The 20,947-nt window shown below is 37.9% G+C and overlaps 1 protein-coding gene and 1 long non-coding RNA gene across 4 annotated transcripts in view; one reads left to right on the top strand and one right to left on the bottom strand.

Annotated features, from left to right (window-relative positions):
• Positions 1-10,578: 10,578 nt before the first annotated feature.
• On the bottom strand, positions 10,579-14,790 carry LOC128311889 (uncharacterized). Its single transcript, XR_008290548.1, has 2 exons — positions 13,395-14,790; positions 10,579-10,999 (listed from the first exon to the last, which is right to left on the bottom strand). It is a non-coding gene; the product is annotated as an uncharacterized LOC128311889 (long non-coding RNA).
• Positions 14,791-15,042: 252 nt separating this feature from the next.
• The window catches only part of MTMR2 (myotubularin related protein 2), a 115,727-nt gene continuing 109,822 nt past the window's right edge, over positions 15,043-20,947 (top strand). For 2 of the 3 annotated variants that reach the window (XM_015067445.3, XM_053203832.1), the window contains exon 1: positions 15,043-15,270. In XM_015067445.3, the coding sequence (XP_014922931.1) occupies positions 15,191-15,270 (80 nt within the window). In that variant the 5' untranslated portion in view covers positions 15,043-15,190. The remainder of the gene's footprint in view (positions 15,271-20,947) is intronic. The other variant, XM_053203833.1, reaches the window with a different exon arrangement.

Raw genomic sequence — 20,947 nt, 5'->3', positions numbered from 1 at the left:
GGAGACACAGAATTGGAAACAGGCTCCAGGCTCTGAGCCATCAGCCCAGAGCCCCATGTGGGGTTCGAACTCACAGACCGCGAGATCGTGACCTGAGCTGAAGTTGGACGTTTAACCGACTGAGCCACCCAGGCGCCCCCATATTATTTATTTTAATAGATACTGCCAAAAAAATCCTCCAAATAAGGCTGTGCCAACTATATGTTCTCCAGTGGGATATGAGTTTCTCTGGATTTTTGCAAACACTAGTTGTTATTAATGAGTCCTGTGAGTGAAAAACAAGTCATTGCTATTTTATTTTATTATGCTGTTTTAAATTTATTTTAGAGCGAGTGCAAGCAGGGGAGCAGCAGAGAGAGAAAGGGGGACAGAGGATCCGAAGCAGGCTCTGCCCTGACAGCAGCGAGCCTGATGTGGGGCTTGAACTCATGAACCACAGGATCATGAGCTGAAGTCAGACGCTCAACCGACCAAGCCACTGAGGTGCCCCAGTCATTGCTATTTTAATTGTCATCTCCACCATTATCAGTGAGGTATATATTATTGGCTAATTGCATTTTTTCATCAAATTTTTTGTGTGTGTTCTCTGTCCATTTTTCCACTGAGTTGTTGCCTTCCTTATCTCATGTTCATTTTTTTCCTTTTTTTAGTATGTCCAGTCCATCAACTTTCTTTTATCTTTGTTTATGGCTTCAGTCACCAGAAACAAAGGATGTATTTATATAATCAAGTTTGTTAGTGTTTTCCTTTTTCTTTTTGGTTTCTAGTTTCCTGTCTTGCTTAAGAGACTCTTTCTTGGGGTGCCTTGGTGGTTCAGTCAGTGAAGCATCTGACTCCTGATTTTGGCTCAGGTCATAATCTCATGGTTCCTGAGATCAAGCCCCCCAGGGGGCTCAGATCATGATCTCACTGTTCCTGAGATCCAGCCCCACATGAAGCTTTGCACTAAGAGCGTGGATCCTCCTTGAGATCCTCTCTCCCTCTCTTTCTGCCCCTCCCCCACTCTCTTTCTCCCTCAAAATAAATTAATAAACTTAAAAAAAGAAAGTCTGTGTTTTCAAAAATTATACATACCCTATATATTCCCCTCCCCCTGAGTGTGGCAGGATGTGTGAATGTGATGGACTTTTACTCATGTGATTAGCTTGCATTACGCAGCAAAGCCACAGGGATTTTGCAACAATCTGAATTGTCTTGGAAATAGATTCTTCCAGTCAAGCCTCCAGAGGAGAACACAGCCTGGCTAACACCTTGATTTCAGCCTGATGCGATCCTGACCAGAGGACCAAGTGAAATCTTGCCAAGATTGCCTGATCCACAGAAACTGTGATAATAAATAAATGTTTCATGTTAGGCTGCTAAATTGATGATAATTTGCTACACAGCAATAGAAATTGAATAGAGACACATATCTAAACATTGTATTTCTAATCTTCTCTTACAGTGGGATGGACTGTGGCTAAGTTCTGGCCAATCAGATAAGAGCTGAATTCAGGTGTGCAACTTCTGGACCAATATCATAAAATTAAGTGATGGACATACTTTCAATTCTTTTGGATATGATAGAATATGGATCATACGATAGTTATACTCTTATTTATTTATTTTTGTGGTAAAAAGTACATACACTTACTATCTTAACCACTCTTAAGTGTAGCGTAGCGGTAACTATATACAACTTATTGTTGTATATAAAAAAATCTTTTGGGGCGCCTGGGTGGCGCAGTCGGTTAAGCGTCCGACTTCAGCCAGGTCACGATCTCGCGGTCCGTGAGTTCGAGCCCCGCCTCAGGCTCTGGGCTGATGGCTCAGAGCCTGGAGCCTATTTCCGATTCTGTGTCTCCCTCTCTCTCTGCCCCTTCCCCGTTCATGCTCTGTCTCTCTCTGTCCCAAAAATAAATAAACGTTGAAAAAAAAAATTTAATAAAAAAAAAAATCTTTTCATCCTGCATAACTGAAACGCTATACCCATTGAACAGCAACTCTCTTTTTCCTTCCCTGCTACCCCTGGAAACCACCCTTCTACTCTTTGTCTCTAAGAGTTTGATCACTTTGATTACCTTGTATAAGTGGACTCATATAGTATTATCTTTTTGTGACTGGCTTGTTTCATTTAGCATAATATCCCAAAGGTTCATCCATATTGTAGCATGTGACAGAATCCCCTTTCTTTTTAATAATTTTCCATTGAATGTATTTACCACATTTTGTTTATCCATTCATCTTTTGATGGACATTTAGGTTGCTTCCACCTCTTGGCTATTGTAAAAAGTGCTGCTATGAACATATTGTACAAATAACACTTTGAGACCTTGCTTTAAATTCTTTTGCATATATACCCAGAAGTGGGATAGTGGATCATATGGTAGTTCTATTTTTAATTTTTTTGGAGGAGCCTCAAATATCATTTTCCATAGCAGTTGCACCATTATAGCAGTGCACCAACAGTACACAGGATTCCAATTTCTCCATATCTTCATCAATACTTCCTTTTTTGGGGGAGTTTTTGATAGAAGCCATCCTAATGGGTGTCAAACAGTATTCCATTATGGTTTTGATTCGCATTTTTTCAATGATTAGTGAAGTTGAACTTCTTTTCTTGTGCTTATTGGCCATTTGTTTATCATCTTTGCAGAAATGTCTATTCAAGTCCTATGCCCATTTTCTAATACAGTTATTTGATTTTTTTGGTGTTGAATTGTTAAGTGTTCTTTATGTATTATGGATATATGTCATTTATCTTATTTATATATATATATTTTAATTTTTTAATGTTTATTTATTTTTGACAGATAGAGAGACAGAGCATGAGTGGAGGAGGGGCAGAGAGAAAGGGAGACACAGAATCCGAAGCAGGCTCCAGGCTCTGAGCTGTCAGCACAGATCTCCACGCGGGGCTCGAACTCAAAGGACCACGAGACTGTGACCTGAGCAGAAGTCAGATGCTCAGCTGACTGAGCCACCCAGGGGCCCCTATCTTATATATTGATTTGCAAATATTTTCTCCCATTTCATTAGTTGTGTCTGAACTTTATTGATTGTGTCCCCTGAAGCACAAATACTTTAGGTTTGACATCATCCCATTTATCTATTTTCTTTTATCTTTATTTATTTTGAGAGAGAGACTGCATGTGAGCGGGGATGGAACAGAGAGGGAGGGAGACACAGAATCCAAATCAGACTCCAGGCTCTGAGCCATCAGCACAGAGCCTGACACAGGGCTTGAACTCACGAACCATGAGATCGTAACCTGAGCCGAAATAAAATGCTCAACCGACTGAGCCACCCAGGTGTCCCCCATTTATCTATTTTCATTGTTGCCTGTGCTTTTGGTATCGTATCCAGGAAACTATTGCACTTACTTGAGGCTGCCCTGAACTTATTCTCTGCCTTGCAGAAGTACCTGGAGTATATTGTGCATGTGCAAACTTTCTGCTCTTCAGAATGAAGGCATCTCAAGCTGTTCTAAGAGAGGGAAGTTTTTCTTTTATCTTTCTTTTCTTTTCTTTTTTTTTTTTTATGTTTGTATGTAGGCTTCACACCCAGCATGGAGCCCAGTGCAGGGCTTGAACTCACGACCCTGAGATCAAGACGTCAACTGAGATCAAGAGTTGAATGCTTAACCAACTAAGACACCCAGGTGCCCCTAGGAGGGAAGTTTATAGCAATACAGGGCTATATCAAGAAGCAAGAAAAATCTCAAACAACCTAGAAAAAGAAAAACAAACAAAACCCAAAACCAGTAGAAGAAAGGAAACAAGAAAGATTAGAGGACAAATAAATGAAATAGAAATTTAAAAAAATAATAGAACAGATCAATAAACCAGGAGCTGGTTCTTTTAAAAGATCAACAAAAATGTTAAATCTTTAGCCAGACTCATCCAAAAAAACAGAGGACTCAAATAAAAATCAGAAATAAAAAAGGAGAAATAACAACTGATACCACAGAAATATAAAGAATTATAAGAAAATATTATGAACAATTACATGCCAACAAGTTGGACAACCTAGAAGAAATGGATAAATTGCTAGAAACATATAATCTTTGAAAACGGAATCAGGAAGAAATAGAAAATTTGAACAGACTGATTACCAGCAATGACATTGAATCAGTAATCAAAAAACTCCCAACAGGGGTGGCTGGCTGGCTCAGTCAGCAGAGCATGTGACTCTTAATCTCAGGGTCATGAGTTTGAGCCCCATGTTTGGTGTGGAGCTTACCTAAAATTAAAAACTAAAAAAAAAACAAAAACAAAAACAAAAACCAGAAAAAAAAAAAAAACACCACCAACAACAGAAAAACTCCCAACAAATAAAAGTCCTGGACCAGATGGCTTCACAGCTGACGTCTTCCAAAAAATTAAATACTATTCTCCTCAAGCTATTCCAAAATACAGAAGACGAAAGGAAACTTCCAAATTCATTCTATGAAGCCAGTATTACCCTAATACCAAACCCAGACAAAAGCACTAAAAAAAAAAAAAAAAAAGAAAGAAAGAAAGAAAAGGAAAGGAAAGAAAAAGAGGAAAGAGAGAGAGACAAAGAGAGAACTACAGGCCAATATCTCTAATAAGCATGCATGCAAAATCCTTAACAAATTATTAGCAAACTGAATCCAACAATACATTAAAAAGTCTTGATCTTGATCAAGTGGGATTTATTCCTGGGATGCAAGAGTGGTTCAATATTCACAAAAATCAACCAACATGATATATCACACCAATAAGAGAAAGAATAAAAACCATACAATTATTTTCATAGATACAGGAAAAGCATTTGACAAAATACATTTATTCATGATAAAAACCCTCAATAAAGTAGGTTTTGAGAGAATATACCTCAACATAATAAAGTCCATATATGAAAACCCCACAGTGAACATCATACTCAATGGTAAAAAACTGAGACCCTTTCCTCCAAGATCAGGTACAAGACAAGGACGTTCACTTTCACCACTTAAAAATTATTTATTTATTTATTTTATTTTTTAATGTAAACTCTACGTCCAACATGGGGCTTGAACTCACAACCCTGAAATCAAGAGTTGAGTGCTCTACCAACTGAGCCAGCCAGGCATTCCCACTCTTACCATCTCTTTCAACATAGTACTGAAAGTTCTAGCCAGAGCAATCAGACAACAAAAATAAATAAAAGGCATTTAATATTGGTTAGGAAGAAGTAAAACTTTCTTATTTGCAGATGATATGATACTATATACAGGAAACCCTAAAGAGTCCACCAAAAACTACTAGAACTGATAAATGAATTCAGTATGGTTGCAGGATACAAAATCAATATACAGACATCGGTTGCATTTCTATACACTAATAATGAAGTAGAAGGAAGAGAAATTAATCAATCCCATTTGCTCCACAAATAATAAAATACCTAGGAATAAACTTAACTAAGGAGGTGAAAGACCTATACTCTGAAAACTATAAAACAATGACGAAGCAATTGAAGATGTCACAAACGAATGGAAAGATACTCAATGTTTATGGATTGGAAGAACAAATATTATTAAATTGTTATACTATTGAAAGCAATCTACAGATTTAATGGAATCCCCATCAAAATAACAATCAGCTTTTTTTTTCACAAAACTACAACAAATAATCCTAAAATCTGTAGGGAACCATAATGAGTCCCCAAAGCCAAAGCAATTTTGAAAAAGAAGAACAAAACTGGAAATATCACAATCCCAGATTTCAAGATATACTACAAAGCTATAGTAATCAAAACAGAATGGCACAGTCACAAAAATAGACACATAGATCAATGGAACAGAATAGAGAGCCCAGAAATAAACCCATGATTATATGGTTAATTTTCAACAAAGGAGGCAAGAATATGCAATGGAAAAAGACAGTCTCTTCAACAAATAGTGTTGGAGAAACTGGACAGCTGCATGCAAAAGAATGAAACTGGACCCTTTTCTTATGCCGTACCCCAAAATAAATTCAAAATGGGTTAAAGACCTAAATATGAGACCTGAAACCATAAAAATCCTAGAAGAGAACACAAGCAGTACTTTGTCTGGCATTAGCTGTAGCAACATTTTTTTTAGATATGTCTCCTCAGGGAAAAGAAATAAAAGTAAAAATAAACTATTGTGACTACATCAAAATAAAAAGCTTCTGCATATCAGAGGAAACCAACAAAACTAAAAAAATAGCTTACTAAATGGAAGAATATATTTGCAAATGAAATATCCAATAAAGAGTTAGTATCCAAAATATATAAAGATATAAAACTCAAAACCCAAAAGACAGATAAACTAATTAAAAAATGGGCAGGGGACATGGACAGACATTTCTCTAAAGAGGACATCCAGATGGCCAATACACACATGAAAAGATGCTCAACAAGACTCATTATCAGGGAAATGCAAATCTAAACCATAATGCGGTATCACCTCACACCTAAAATAAAAAATACAAAAAACAATAAGTGTTGGCAAGGCTGGGGAGAAAAAGGACCCCTTGTGGACTGTTGGTGAAAATGCAAACTGGTGCACCCACTGTGGAAAACCGTATGGAGTTTCCTCAAAAAATTAAAAATAGAATTACCATATGATCCAAAAATTCTGCTCCTGGGTATTTACCCAAAGAATACAAAGACACTAATTTGTAAAGATATATGTACCCCTCTGTTTATTGCAGCATTATTTATAATAGCCAAATTATATATATATATACATATATATGTATATGTATATATATGTATATGTATGTATACGTATATGTATATGTATATATATATGTATACCTATATGTATGTGTATATATATATATATATATATATATTCCATTACATATATATAATGGAATGTTACTCAGCCATAAAAAGAATGAAATCTTGCCATTTGCAACAACTTGGACAGATCTAGAGAATATAATGCTAAGTGAAATAAGTCAGTCAGTGAAAGACAATACCATATGACTTCACTCATATGTGGAGTTTAAGAAACAAAACAAATGGGGGCACCTGGGTGGCTCAGTTGGCTGAGCATCCAATTTCAGCTCAGGTCATGATCTTGCAGTTCGTGAGTTCACGCCCTGCATCGGGGTCTGTGCTGGCAGCTCAGAGCCTGGAGCCTGCTTCGGATTCTGTGTCTCCTCTCTGTTCCTCCCCTGCTCACACTCTGTCTCTCTCTCTGTCTCTCAAAAATAAATAAAGATTAAAAAAAATTAAAAAAAAGAAACAAAACAAATGAACAAAGGAAAAAAGGAGACAAATCACAACACAGACTTTCTTTTAAAGGTTTATTTGTTTATTTTGAGAGAGTGGAGGGAAGGGTAGCGAGAGAGGGAGAGAGAGGATCCCAAGCCGGCTCCGTGTTGTCAGCACAGAGTCCAACGCTGGGCTCCATCTGATGAACTGTGAGATTGTGACCTGAGCCAACATCAAGAGTCAAACGCTCAACCTACTAAGCCACCCAGGCACCCCCCAAAACACAGATTCTTAACCATAAGAACTGATGGTTACCAAAGAAGAGAGTAGGAGGGAGGATGTATGAAATAAGTGAAGGAGATTAAGAGTATATTTACTATGATGAGCCCTGAGTATAGAATTGTCAAATATTGTACACATGAAACTAATATAACACTGTATGTTAACTATACTGGAATTAAAATAAGGAAGAAAGAAAGAAAGAAAGAAAGAAAGAAAGAAAGAAAGAAAGAAAGAAAGAAAGAAAGAAAGAAAGAGAGAAAGAAAGAGAGAGAGAAAGAAAGAAAGAAAGAAAGAGAAAGAGAGAAAGAAAGAAAGAAAGAAAGAAAGAAAGAAAGAAAGAAAGAAAAAGAATTTTGCATGCATATTATATTGCTGTAATGAATTTATGAAATATAGCTTTCTTGGGAAAATGCACAGATTACAGGGTGATTTACTCAAGTAGCATAATTTGCCAACATCATTTGTTTTCTGGAAATCTGGGAGAGGACCATTAAATATATGGTAGGTGAGTTCTAAAACTCCAAATTAAAACTAGGCTTCCAGACTAAAGAGGAATTTAACTAAGAAGCTTATAGAAGTACACAATAGCAAAGGAAAGTTTATGGCCAATCCCTAATCAACATTTAACTGAAAGGACTGTCATGAGAATTGCATGAATTTTTCATGAAGAATCACAGCATAGTGTGATTAAGAAGATGGGCATCAGAGTGAAGTAGCCCTAAACTCCAGTCCCATTCTGCTTCGTGTGACCTTGATATTTAAACTTCCAAGGCTTCAGAATTTTTTTCATCTATAAAATAGAGATAAAAATAATACCTTAACAATAAGATTGCTTAGAATTCATGCTGAACCACTTCACATAAAATATACAAACTTTGCAATTATTTAGTTCCATTTACAATGAATCCTTGACAAACGTTATGCTCTAATTTTCATAGGTATTACATACACATACATTACAAACTCCACAGAAAGTGTAATTTTCACTTTAAACAGTCTTATACATTTTAAAGAAATTAAAAGGGAAAATATTCTCACATTTACCTAAATATTTCCCATTTGTTTTACATTTATTTATTTTTGAGAGACAGAATGAGACAGTGTATGAGTGGGTGAGGGGCAGAGAGAGAAGGAGACAGACTTGGAAGCAGGCTCCAGGCTCTGAGCAAGCTGTCAGCTCAGAGCCTGACAAGGGGCTTGAACCCATGAACCATGAGATCATGACCTAAGCTGAAATCGGACACTCAACAAACTGAGCCACCCAGGCTCCCCAAATATTTTCCATTTTTTATCTTCCTTTTGAATGTCCAAGTTACCTTTGGTATCATTTCTCTGTAGCCTGAAGAATTTTCTTTAGCAAATTTTGTATTTCTATTGGCAACACATTGTCTTAATTGTCCTTCATCTATTTTGTTTTTCTAAGTAAACTCTATGCCCAACATGGGGTTTGAACTCATAACTCGAGATCAAGAGTCACATGCTCTAACAACTGAGCCAGCCAGGCACTCCTGTACTTCACCTGAAAATGTGTACTTCACTATCATCTTTGAAAGATGTTTTTGTGGAACCTAGATATATTCTGTTTTGACTTTTCTTCTTTAAGTACTTTAAAGATGTTTCTCTACGGTTTTCTATCATCCATAATATCTGCTGAGAAAACTGTGACTCTTAGAAATGTAGTCCCCCATATGTAATGTGTCATTTCTCTCTTGCTGCTTTGATGTGTTTCTCTTTATCTTTGGTATTCAGCAGTTTAATTATGATGTGCCTAGGCATGGTTTTCTGTGTATTTATCCTGTTTTGTGTTTGCTGAGCACTCGAATCTGTAAATTTATGCTGTTAGATATATTTGGTAGGATTTGGCTATAGTTTTTTTTTAAAATAGTTTTTTCTGCCTAATATTTTCTACTTCTTCTAAAACTCCAATTATTTGCGTATTAGATCTTTTGATATTGTCCCTCATGTCCCCTGGCCTCTGATAATATATATTTTTTATGATGATGTTTTAAAAATACTCTTTTTCATACTGGACAATTTCTATTGATTTGTCTTCAGGTCTCTGACATTTTTATCTGTTAAATCCATTTTGCCATTAGGCCCAGCCAGTAATTTTTTTTTTTCTTCTTCTCAGTATTGTACTTTTCCTAAAGTTTGTATTTGGATCTTTTTTATGTATATGACTCCCCTGCTGAGTTTTACTATCTTTTCATTGATTACAGTATATTTTCCTTTACCTTATTGAACATAGTTATATTAGTTGCTTTTGAGCCATTGCCTGATAATTCCAATACATGTGTCATCTGGAATTTAGCCTCTCTTTAATATCTTTTTCTTTAAGAATACATTCCATTTTCCTATTAGTTTTTATGCCTAGTAATTATTTTTATTTTTTTATTTTTATTTGAGAGAGAGTGCATGAGCAGGGGAAAGGGACAGAGGGGAGAGAGAGAGAGAGAGAGAGAGAGAGAGGGAGAGAGAGGGAGAGAGAGAGAATCTCAACTAGGCTCTATGCTCAGCATGGAGCCCAAGTGGGGCTTGATCCCATAGCTCTGGGATCATGGCCTGAGGTGAAAATCAAGTCTGACACTCAACAGACTGTGCCCCTTATGCCAAATAATTTTAAACTTTGTACTTGACATTATGAATGTTGTTTTGGCGTCTCTGGATTTGGTTTTATTTCTGTGTAAACTATTGATGCTTTTGTTTAGCAAGAAATTAACTTAGCTTAAAATTGAAAATTTCGACTTGTGTATAGTGGGTAACAGCTCAAATCTTGCTTCAGTTCTTTTATCTGGTAGAAGGATATTCTATTTTAAGTTAGTTTATAGTAGCTCTTTGCATTCTGCCTTTGTTATTCAAAATGAATTAGGGCTTAGCCAAGGATTGTCTCAGTTTATAAACAGAGTTTAAAGTTCTCTGGTTCTGTTTTTTGGATTTCCTCCCTCATTCTCTAGCTGCCCTGGGCTCCCTTCTCTTGGTTCCTCAGGCCAGAAAGATAGCAGGCTTTCTTGCTTTCTCTTTCTTTCTTCCTTCCTTTCTCCCTTCTTTTCTCTTTCTTTCTTTCTTTCTTTCTTTCTTTCTTTCTTTCTTTCTTTCTTTCTTTCTTTCTTTCTTTCTTTCTTCTCTTTCTTCTTTCTAATATTTTTTTAATGTTTATTTATCTTTGAGAGAGAGAAACAGCACAAGCAGGAGAGGGGCAGAGAGGGAGGGAAACACAGAAACTGAAGCAGGCTCCAGGCTCCAAGCTGTCAGCAGAGAGCCCAGTGCAGGGCTGGAACTCATGAACCTCGAGATCATGACCTGAGCTAAAGTCAGTGTTCAACTGACTGAGCCACACAGACACCCCAAGATAGCAGGCTTTCTATGTGAATTTTTGCCACCTTGTACCACACCACAATTCTGGTTTGTCCATAGGTCAAAGCCACTCAAAATGGAAAAGCACTCTGTACTGGTCACTTCCTATGCATTTTGCTTCTGTGTACTTCTGTCCAGTCTCTTTACTCCTCAGGGTGTTGTTTTATTGTCTGGAGTTTCCAGCTGTTATCTGTGGAAAGGTCAATCTGTTAGAAGCTTACTTCTCCGTACTAGAAGTGGAACTCTCTAAACCAAAGGAATAAAAAGATTAAATATAAATAATTATAAGAATTATGCATGCTTGATCTCAGGATTATGCTTTTTTTTTTTTGGCATGTGTGTTTTAAGAGAAGAATCCCTCTACTTGTCCATTCCTAACCCACCATTTTACTATCTCAAGAGGTTTATTTCCTTATTCTGATTCTGATTGTCTAATAAGCAGCCTTTGATAAGCTGACAGGCAACAAGCCTATAGATCCAAATCAGGACTACTCAAATACATGAACTATTTATTGACTGTCCATGAGATGAGAGTAGAATTGAGAATACCTGTTTAGAAACATTCATGCAACTTTTATGAAGTAATTTCGTATCTGTTAAATATAAGAAAAATAATTTGGCCTTGTATTTTGCGTGCCTTCAGCTTTTGCTCAAGTTTCATTTATCCAGTAATTAATTTTCTTATATTTTAAAAAGAGCATTAGTTGATGATGGCTTGGAAATTAAAAACAAAACATTGGTTCTTCTCAGAGAGAACTTGAGAAACTCTGGCCTAGATTTCAAATAAGAAAATTACTTTCGGGAAGATCTCAAGTTAACCATTTAATAGGAGAGATTGAAAGAGGACTTCAACTACCTCCATTTTCACTTCAGTTTGTACTTTTTAATTGGTCAAGTTCTTTCTAGCATATTTCTTCTTCGTTAAAAAAAAATGTTTATGTATTTATTTTGAGAGAGAGAATGAGCAAGAGTGGGAGACGGGCAGAGAGAGAAATCCCAAGCAGGCCTCACATTGTCAGCACAAGTCACCAACTGTGAGATCAGTCCTGAGCCGAAATCAAGAGTCAGATGCTTAACCAACTGAGCCACCCAGGAGCTACCTTGGTGTGCCCCTGCCCCACCCCCACCTCCAGCTTGTTTCTTACTCAGGCAAAAGACTCCATGGGCAAAGCATTCCCTGATGAGAACCAAAACTACTCTCTCAGGCAGTAAGGACTGCTTTGAACCAGCGAGACTCTGCCCATGATTGACTCAGAGATAATGATTTAACCTTTACTGCCCACCTGCACGTACCCACCCTTTGTCTCACACTTTCCTTATATAAACCTGCAAGTATTTTCAGCATTTTGGAGATACTCAAGAGGATATCCTGCTGTCTCCCCAGTGTTGGCCTCACTGAAATAAATTCCTTTCTTGTTTCACCACCAGTCATCTCTCTGCCTTTGGATTTTGTCCACAGGGAGTGGCTGAACTTGGTGTTTGGGACCCCTGGAGCCAGGTGCTCTTGTGCCCTTGTGCCCCAGCTACAAGATGAACCTACACTATAGTTTAATTGTAGCAGTAGTTCCCGAAGACCTGGGATAGGCTAACATGTTCTTTTAAAAGATAAGGAAACTGAGGTGCAGAAAGTCCTAATCAAGGCGACTTCTCTTGGCTATATGACATAGCAGCCAACATGTCAGAAAAAGAATTAAGCACTAATTTAACTTTCAGCTGAGATTCAAGTATTTTTTGCTTGTTGTTCACTCTCAGAAATTACTGCTTTAATATTTAGAAGCAGTTAAATTCAGAGGGAGCACAGATGATAATAGCAAGATCCATTTACTGAGATCCTACTGTGCAACCAACTCTATGTAGGTAGAAACGAGTGATTATGTGGAGTTTTGTATTCCCGTTTTAGAGATGAGCAAACAGTATTGGAGAAGCAACCTAATCAATATCATAGAGCAAGCAGGTGCCAGAATCATGATTCCAATTCAGATTTGTCTGGTTACAAAGTCTCTACGCTAACGTTATTGTTCTTTATTAATCACCAGATAGCCTCATATACAAATTATGACATCATCAGGCAGATGGTTTCAACTGCTCTATTAATACAGTGATAGAAACAAACTGGGTAATAGAGAGTGCGTAGGTCTCCCATTCAAGGATTCATCGGCATTCACCAAATTTAGATTAGAAAACCTACGTCCAAGTATCATGTGACAATGAGTCAGCATTTTGGAAGGCAGGTAGAGACGGAATCAGTAAGTAAATTCTTTTATGAAACACTGTAGAGGTTTATGCTTGTTAAGTGTTTGTGACTGCTTATTCTCTTTGACTATTAAAGGAGTACAGTTGAAGACCTCTTTAAAAACTATATAAACTATCAGCTGCCGTCCTATCCTTGCCAAGCTAGAGAATGGAAGAGAAAGGCAAAGTCGTTTGTGCTTAAACCCATTTTATTTTAGTAAGTATGCTGAACACAAGGTTAGGTTGTTCTTTGGGGGAGTGTACTTGCATGTTAATATTCCACTGGGGCTATACTTTAAGATTTTCTTAAAAAACATCAGTTGTCACTATGAATTAAACTTAGTTTGGGGCACCTGGGTGTCTCAGTTGGTTGAGCATCCAGCTTCGGCTAAGGCCTTGATCTCCGGGTTCGTGAGTCTGAGCCTTGAATGGGGCTCTCTGTTGTTATCGCAGACCCTGCTTCAGATCTTCTGTCCCCTCTCTCTCTGCCCCTCCTTCCTGGATCATGGTGTCTCACAAGTAAACAAACATTAAAAAAACAAACAAGCAAATCAGTTTAAGTGAACAGAATTCTCTTCATCCTAGCAAGGACTTTTGTTTTTAAATTATTCACTGTTATTTTACAGAAATAGTCTTTGCATCATTTTATATTTCACACATGAGGTAACTGGGATTCAGTCTCAATCAGAAAAATTCCTTTATGCTTTCCTTTTTTTGTCCTTCCTGTGTCTTCTGTAACAGAAAATTACAGCAGAACATTTCCCCTTCACCCAGTTCCTATTCTCTTATCACAATTTTATCTCTCTACCCTCCCTTCCTGCTCTACAAGGGAATTTGTGAGGGCAGGGAAAGATTGTTAGTTTGTCCCCTATCCAACACAACCACATACAATAGTATATAGATGTGTCTAATTCTTTTCGTGCATTTCTTGGTTCCCATTTTCCTCTTCCATACCCCCTTGTGTGTGCCATGGACTAACGCCAAAGTGCTTCTCCCCTGCACACTTCCAGACCACACAGACTTTAACCCAAGTTATAGCAGGACTTAAAATTTCTGCTTTTCTAGTGCCTCTTCTACAATGTTGGGTCGGTGGGGGAAATGGAGATAGAATGAGGAGGATTAATTTCTTCCTACCTGTCCTGTACTTTCTCCACTACCTTTCCCATACCAATCACTTCTTCTCTGCCACCCTTCCTGTATGTTCCTGTCCGTTTCTTGCAGTTGTATTAGAAACTGTTTATATGCATTAAAACATTACATGCATCCTAACAACCTTTACGAAGTAGGCAGTAATACTAACATCTAATATTTGAGTGCTTACTATGTGCCAAAAATTGTTTTAAGCATTTTACCTGCATTAACTCATCTAATCTGTGAAGTCATTAGGTCTTCCTATTTTACAGCTAAGGAAGCCGATGTTCAATGCCTTGGGTCACACTGCATGTAACTGGCAGAAGCAGGACTTGAATTCATGTCTGACTCACTAAACCAGCCTTTAATCGCTATTTATAACAATTAATTAGTATTTTCAGCCCCAAATCTGGTGAACACTTTTGCCATTTCGAGTTTCCTCATCCTTTACGTTCCCGTATGTTCTTTCTCTTCGTGATCCCCCACGTCCTTTCTGCCCCTTCATCCTACCGTTGGCCGGCATTCCTTTATTACTCCGTCTTCTCACTATCCTTGACCAGCACCGTGCCGGCCTCAGTCATCCCCATGCCCATCAGCCCTGTCCCTTTCTTCCCCGGAGACGTTCATCCCTAGTATTCCCTTATTCCTCTCTCTCATTTCTAAAATTCCCCCTCCTCCCACGGGGTCCTCGTCCCTCCAGCCTCAGGGGACCCTCTCACCCCCCCGTACGGCCACCTCCTTTCCCAGGGTCTAGAGGCCGCGCGGGGCACGCAGCGAGCGCACGCACCGAGCGCAGCGCGTCGGGGCTGCAGTCAGAGGGGCGCCGCGGGGTCCTCCGGCTCCTCGGCGGCCCCCGGGCGCGGTGCAGTCTGGGGGAACATGGCCGCTTCCGGTCTCCCTCCCGGGCCGGCGCTGGCCTGACCGCGGCCCCTGCCCGGCGCACTCCGCCCTCCGCTCCTCCCGCCCCGCAGCGGCGGAGGTCGCTTCAGCCTTTCCCTCCCGCTGCCCCCGCCGCGCCATGGAGAAGAGCTCGAGCTGCGAGAGTCTTGGCTCCCAGCCGGCCGCAGCACGGCCGCCCAGCGTGGACTCCCTGTCCAGGTAACCAGGATGCCCACGGCCCCGCCCAGCGTCCGAGAGGGATGGAGAGGGGCCGGGGACCCGCTGGATGGTGCCCCATCTCTCTGACTGTGCTTCCGAAGGCTGCGCCGAAATTCCTTCCCTGGGACTTGGGAGCCACTGCTTCCTCCCTCTTTGGGGTTTAGAGGCTGGGAAAAGGGAGGTTAAAACTCACTGCCGCCTTATCGGTGATTCTCCCTTTCGTGCAACGATCTCGTGTCATCCCTGGTTGAGGCAGCCCCAGTTCATTAGTTTCTCTTGTTTCTCATTCCATCTCGAATTATTTTTTTTTGGACAGCCCTTCCCCCAGCCACCACCCCTCATTTCCTCTCTGCCTGTCTTTCTTTACTATTTTCAAAACCATCCTCCAGTCTTTCTTCCGTCTGTCCGTATGTCTTTGATTTTTGGATTCTTGCCCACCCTTTCCTCTTTTTTTCCATCACTTCACTTCCTTATCGCTTTCATGATTTTCCCTATACTCTGACCACCCGCCACCCTTTTCGTTTTAAAAATGTAAATAAAAATGCCCACTGTACGTCTCTTTTCTAAATCTTCCAGCTGAAAGTCATTATCTAGGAATCTGACTAGTCCTTAACCCCGAGTGAATAATGAGTGGTAGTTTTCTTTCTTGGACTACCGGTTCTCCTGGTTATTTCTCTTGTACCAGATGGGATTTTTTTTCTCCCTGGAATTTTGAGGAGGACTTTAGTATGCAGTTTTGCAGACAGCTGTTGCGAATATTAACTAGACATGTTTTCGATGAATTTTTTTCCTTTGGTTTTAAAACAGTGATTTAAAATTTCGGGAAGAAATAATAGAAGACCTGTGTATATTATATATCCATAACAAAATAAGGTTCTTTTCCATCGAAAAATAGTCTAATTGTTATTAGAGAGTTATTAGATACTGATCTGCTATGTGAAAACATAATTTTCATTATCTTCTGAATAAACTGAAGTTTCTCTCTTTTAATTCGTTTTGGGGTTTCATTAAATACGGGTGATACTGCTGTGTTTTCCTATTACTGTTCAGATCTCATTGGGAAATGATTAGCTGATATCATCATTATAAATGAAGATTCTCTTCCGAAAGCATTCATAGCAGCCTACCCACACCTTTTCCAGAGTTCTTAACAAACACAGTGTAATTGCTTGTTTAATTGTCTTTTTTATTAGGCTATAAGCTACTGGAGGACAAGGACCTTACTCATTTTCTTATCTCCAGCATTTAACAGAGATGCTGTGTGTCAGAGGTGCTCAACAAAATTTTTTTTTGAATTTGTAGATTTAATAATTTTCCAGGAGAGAAGAATTTTTCTTTGCATTCAATTACATATATTGTACATTTGTTTCAAGTATTTTTAAAATTTTATGTTTATTCTGAAATTTAGAAAGCTGAGGATTTAAAATTAAAGAGAAAACAGGTTGGAAAATTATATTTTATAGGAAAGTTATAAATGACAGCTATGGTTCAGAATAGAATGTAAAGAAAACAAATGAGGCAACCAGTAATCTCACCCAAGTAAGAGGATTTAGAACCACAGGAGGCAGCATAGTCTGTTAGAATGAACAATATACTGGAAGTTAGGAACTCTTAAAAGTCCCTGGCCCAGCTAGCTCTTTGGCTTGTATCATAATCTTTCTAGTCTACATTTTCTCATCTTTCAAAATAAAAAAAGTTGGTCTAGAAAAACTGTAAGGTCTCTGGGTGCTCTAAAATTCTATCATTCTTTATCTTAATGATAATGATTATTAAGATGCATTCTTATCAACTACTAATTCCCTTTACAAATACTCTTTGTTAATGGATTTTTGAAATTATACTAAGTAAATGTCTGTTATTATTACAAATTAACGTACCTAATTATGCCACTTAAGCACATTTATTGCCCCCCCAAAAGAAAGCCCAGTAACTTTAACGTTTATACATACATTTTAAGTTTTAATTAAAGAATTGTTTTTTTTTAAATTTTTGAAAAAAATTTTTAATTTAATTTTATTTTTTTAATGTTCATTTATTTTTGAGAGAGAGAGAGACAGAGTGTGAGCAGGGGAGGAGCAGACAGAGAGGGAGACACAGAATCTGAAGCAGGCTCCAGGCTCTGAGCTTCGAGCTTCTAGCACAGAGCCTGATGCGGGGCTCGAACTCACAAACTGTGAGATCATGACCTGAGCCGAAGTCGGACACTTAACCGACTGAGCCGCCTAGGCACCCCTTAATTAAAGAATTGTTACTGACAGATGAATATGAGAAAAGTAACTCCTTGAAAGAGTTTTGACTGGAATATGTTATCCTCATCCTCTCTGGAAAAAATATAAGTATGATCTACTTTCCATAGGAGAATGCCAGCTTTCATTCCTCTCCTCTGGAAAGTAGAAAAAACTAACATTTATTGAGTGTGTGCTAGGTAGAATTCACCCTGCTAAATTTTTTCATATCTTTTATTTTATGAATCATTACACTTGTTTGATCAGTGTAGAATAGCTGCATTGGAGACACTTGTTAGAAAGCTTAAATTTAAACTTAATCTAGGCTAACAATCAATTGTAGGTGAGTCTAATACAGAGGCAAGGTAGACAACCATGATTAGAATAGCTATGCTAAGTGGCTATCCAGTAGCTTAAATTTTTACTTTGATAGCTTATGGTAAAGCAAACCATCAATGTTTGGACTGTATTATCTCAGCCTTTTGCAGAAACGTTGCCCTTAAAGTGTAGTTTATTTTTATGCCTTCTGTTTTTTACAGTTAGGACATTTTTAATTTCATATTTTCAATTAGGGAATTGCCATGTGAATTTTTTTGATACCTCCCATACAATAATAGTTTATATGTTCAATGTGTTTCCTATGTCTTTTCCAGACTAGACAGACTGACACAGATTTCTGCTGAGTTTGGCTCCAAGAAAAATTGTTTATGTAAAAAATGTATGCCTCCCATTTGTTTGAAAATAGAAACTATGTAACTGCATCTTTCTCTTCAATTTAGCAAAAAGATTTCAGTCAGATTTGTAACTGAAGTTGGTAATACACCCCTCTCTAATTTCTTCAAGTACTTCTACTATTAGATGAATTCAGTTTAAGTATCATGTTATATTCAAATGTGTTAATTTGTAAGTTTTTTAATGCTTTTCTGGGATATCGGGGTAATATAAATCTGAAAAATAATACACTAGTCTTTCTGGTTGCCCATTGTTTTTGTGAAAATGACACACCATTGCAGTGGGGTGACTGGCTTTTGTGGGATCTGTAGTTCACACTAAATGCATGTTGAATCTTGATATCTATATCTACCTATCTGTCTGTCTATATCTTTAGTTATCTCAGAGTTGCTATTGCAGCTCTAGGCATTGCCTTCTAGGTCATCATTGACTTGATACTTTTTGGCCAGAAAAGAGTGATTTTATTTTTCATATGATATTCGGATGGCAGTTTCCTAATCAGCTATGGTCATGTCGTCTTGCATCCTTAAAAAAAGTAATGTTCTTTGGTGAGTCTTGCTTGGAGTTGCTCAACTTCAGTAGGCTGTTCAGTAGCTCTTGTATATTCTGCTGTTGTCCATTCTTCAATGCGTCCAGCTGATAGAGAGAGAGCTGGGAGCAAATTCACTTCAGCACACTGACAACCTGGCTGTATTCCATAATTTAATTCTTGCTGCTCTTTCTCCGATTCTTGACATAAGTATGACTTATACAGGATAGAGTTAAAACAGTACTGTGGGCTAGATATGATAGCTAGGGTAGGCCTGTGCCTTAGAATTGTATAAGTTATGCAGCAGGATTTGACACTATCCTGGTAGTATTCTGCCTTCTTAGTCTGGTTTTCCATTTTTTTCAGTTTGTACGCTGTTATAAAATGTACTGCTTGAGTGTGTTTCTTTGATTATTTTTTACTATGCATAATCAAATGCTGACACATGTGATGCCAAATAGGTGCCCAGTGAACGTTTAAATAAAGAATGGTTGAATGTTCATTGCTATTTTATATGTTGTGTCCACTCAAAGGATTAAAAAGGGTTTTCTTATGTTGAATTTGGCCTGTAAAGACACAATTTCAGGTTCAAGCTAAAGTTATTCTTAAATGAAGTCTCTTGACACACTGAGCTGATTTAATTGACTACATTATCTTTTCTTGTGCCCAGTCCTATATATCTTCACAACATTGTGTTCCTGTAGCCTACCTGCTTTTCCATCTGCTACTCTTTATCATTTTGGTTTCTTTCTGTCTAACTTATCTTGTCAGTCATTTTATTTAATGCCTATTTCTTTCATCCTTTATATACCCTCATGCTGGGCACCACTTGTTCGTCTCAGATTATTTTGGTGTATAAGTTGATTTCTAGTCTGTAAATTCATTAGCATTTATATTTACATATTTATATGCACATATTTACATTTAGCTTAGATAAAAATCAAAGGGTGGCACCCAGAATATACTCAAAAAATAGCCTTCAACTAATTACATTTTTAAGTTACATGTCTTCCTTTAAAATTACCATCATCTGAAAACAGCAAATCCTGGATTTTTGTTTCCATGAATTTTGACGGTACTTATAATCTGAAAAGGGAGAAAAGTTTTTGAGATTTCTGAGACACATATTGTTGTAAGGTCTGACCTTTAGTTTCAGCCTCAAGGTCACTTAGAGGTAATATGTTGGTAGGAAATATGCTTTTGGGTTGTTTTCCAGTAGTGGTGATGGATTTGTGTCCAATCACACATTCTTACCCACTTCCTTGTGACTCTTGGCATGTCTTCGGAGGCAGCTGACCAGGATTAGTGGTAGAAACTCACTGTGGAACTTAGTGAAACTCACAGGTTGAACTTCAAGCCTTGGCCATATAGTTAGCACTTTGTGTCAGACATTGAGTGTATTGGTCACTTAAAAATTACTTATTTTGAATTTTATTTTTCCAGGACCCTAAAAGAACTTTAAAGTTTTGTCAGAGGAGATCCAATATTATTGTGAACTAATCAATAATTACTGTGTAGATTTTTCTGAAAGAGCATTTAAAAAGATTAATTACTAGTCAAGAGTATACAAGTATACTAAAGCTAAGATTGGGTCCCCTATATGTTTTCTTCTTTCCTCTTTATGCTATCATCAGTAGTCTTCTATTAACGTAGACCATTAGTTCCCAGATCAGTAGCATCAGCATCCCTTGGGGATTTGTTGAAAATACAGATTCCTTGGTCTTACCTCAGATCTAATTGGATAAAAAACTCTAGGGGTAGAGCCTGCGGTTTGTTTTAATATGTCCTCCAGGTGATCCTAAACTAAAAGTAAGAGTTTGAGAGCCACTGCCTTAGGTCTTTTACTAATTGTTTTCTAGTAACTCCATGAAATTTGCTGAAATAGACTAAGTTAAGGTCTGTGTTACAGCTACCATAAGCCTATGACTTGACAGCATTTTTGTACAAATATTGATTGAAGTAGTGGAAGGTAAAAGTCATCTTTTGTGGATTTATGATATCTAATTTTAGGAAATTTCTTGAGGGTTTTTTTTTTTTTTTCTTTTTCTCAGCCATGAGTAACACATCAGAAATACGTGTTTTAGGCCTTTTCTTAAAAATAGGTCTTTGGTAAGATACATTAAAAAATATATTATAAAGAAGTAATTCCAGGAAACCATCACCTGAACCAGTGAAGTCTGGATTACGCCCA

The sequence above is a fragment of the Acinonyx jubatus genome, chromosome D1 (assembly GCF_027475565.1).
Source record: "Acinonyx jubatus isolate Ajub_Pintada_27869175 chromosome D1, VMU_Ajub_asm_v1.0, whole genome shotgun sequence".
Taxonomy (NCBI): Eukaryota; Metazoa; Chordata; class Mammalia; order Carnivora; family Felidae; genus Acinonyx; species Acinonyx jubatus.
This window is presented reverse-complemented; position numbering and strand designations above follow the sequence as displayed.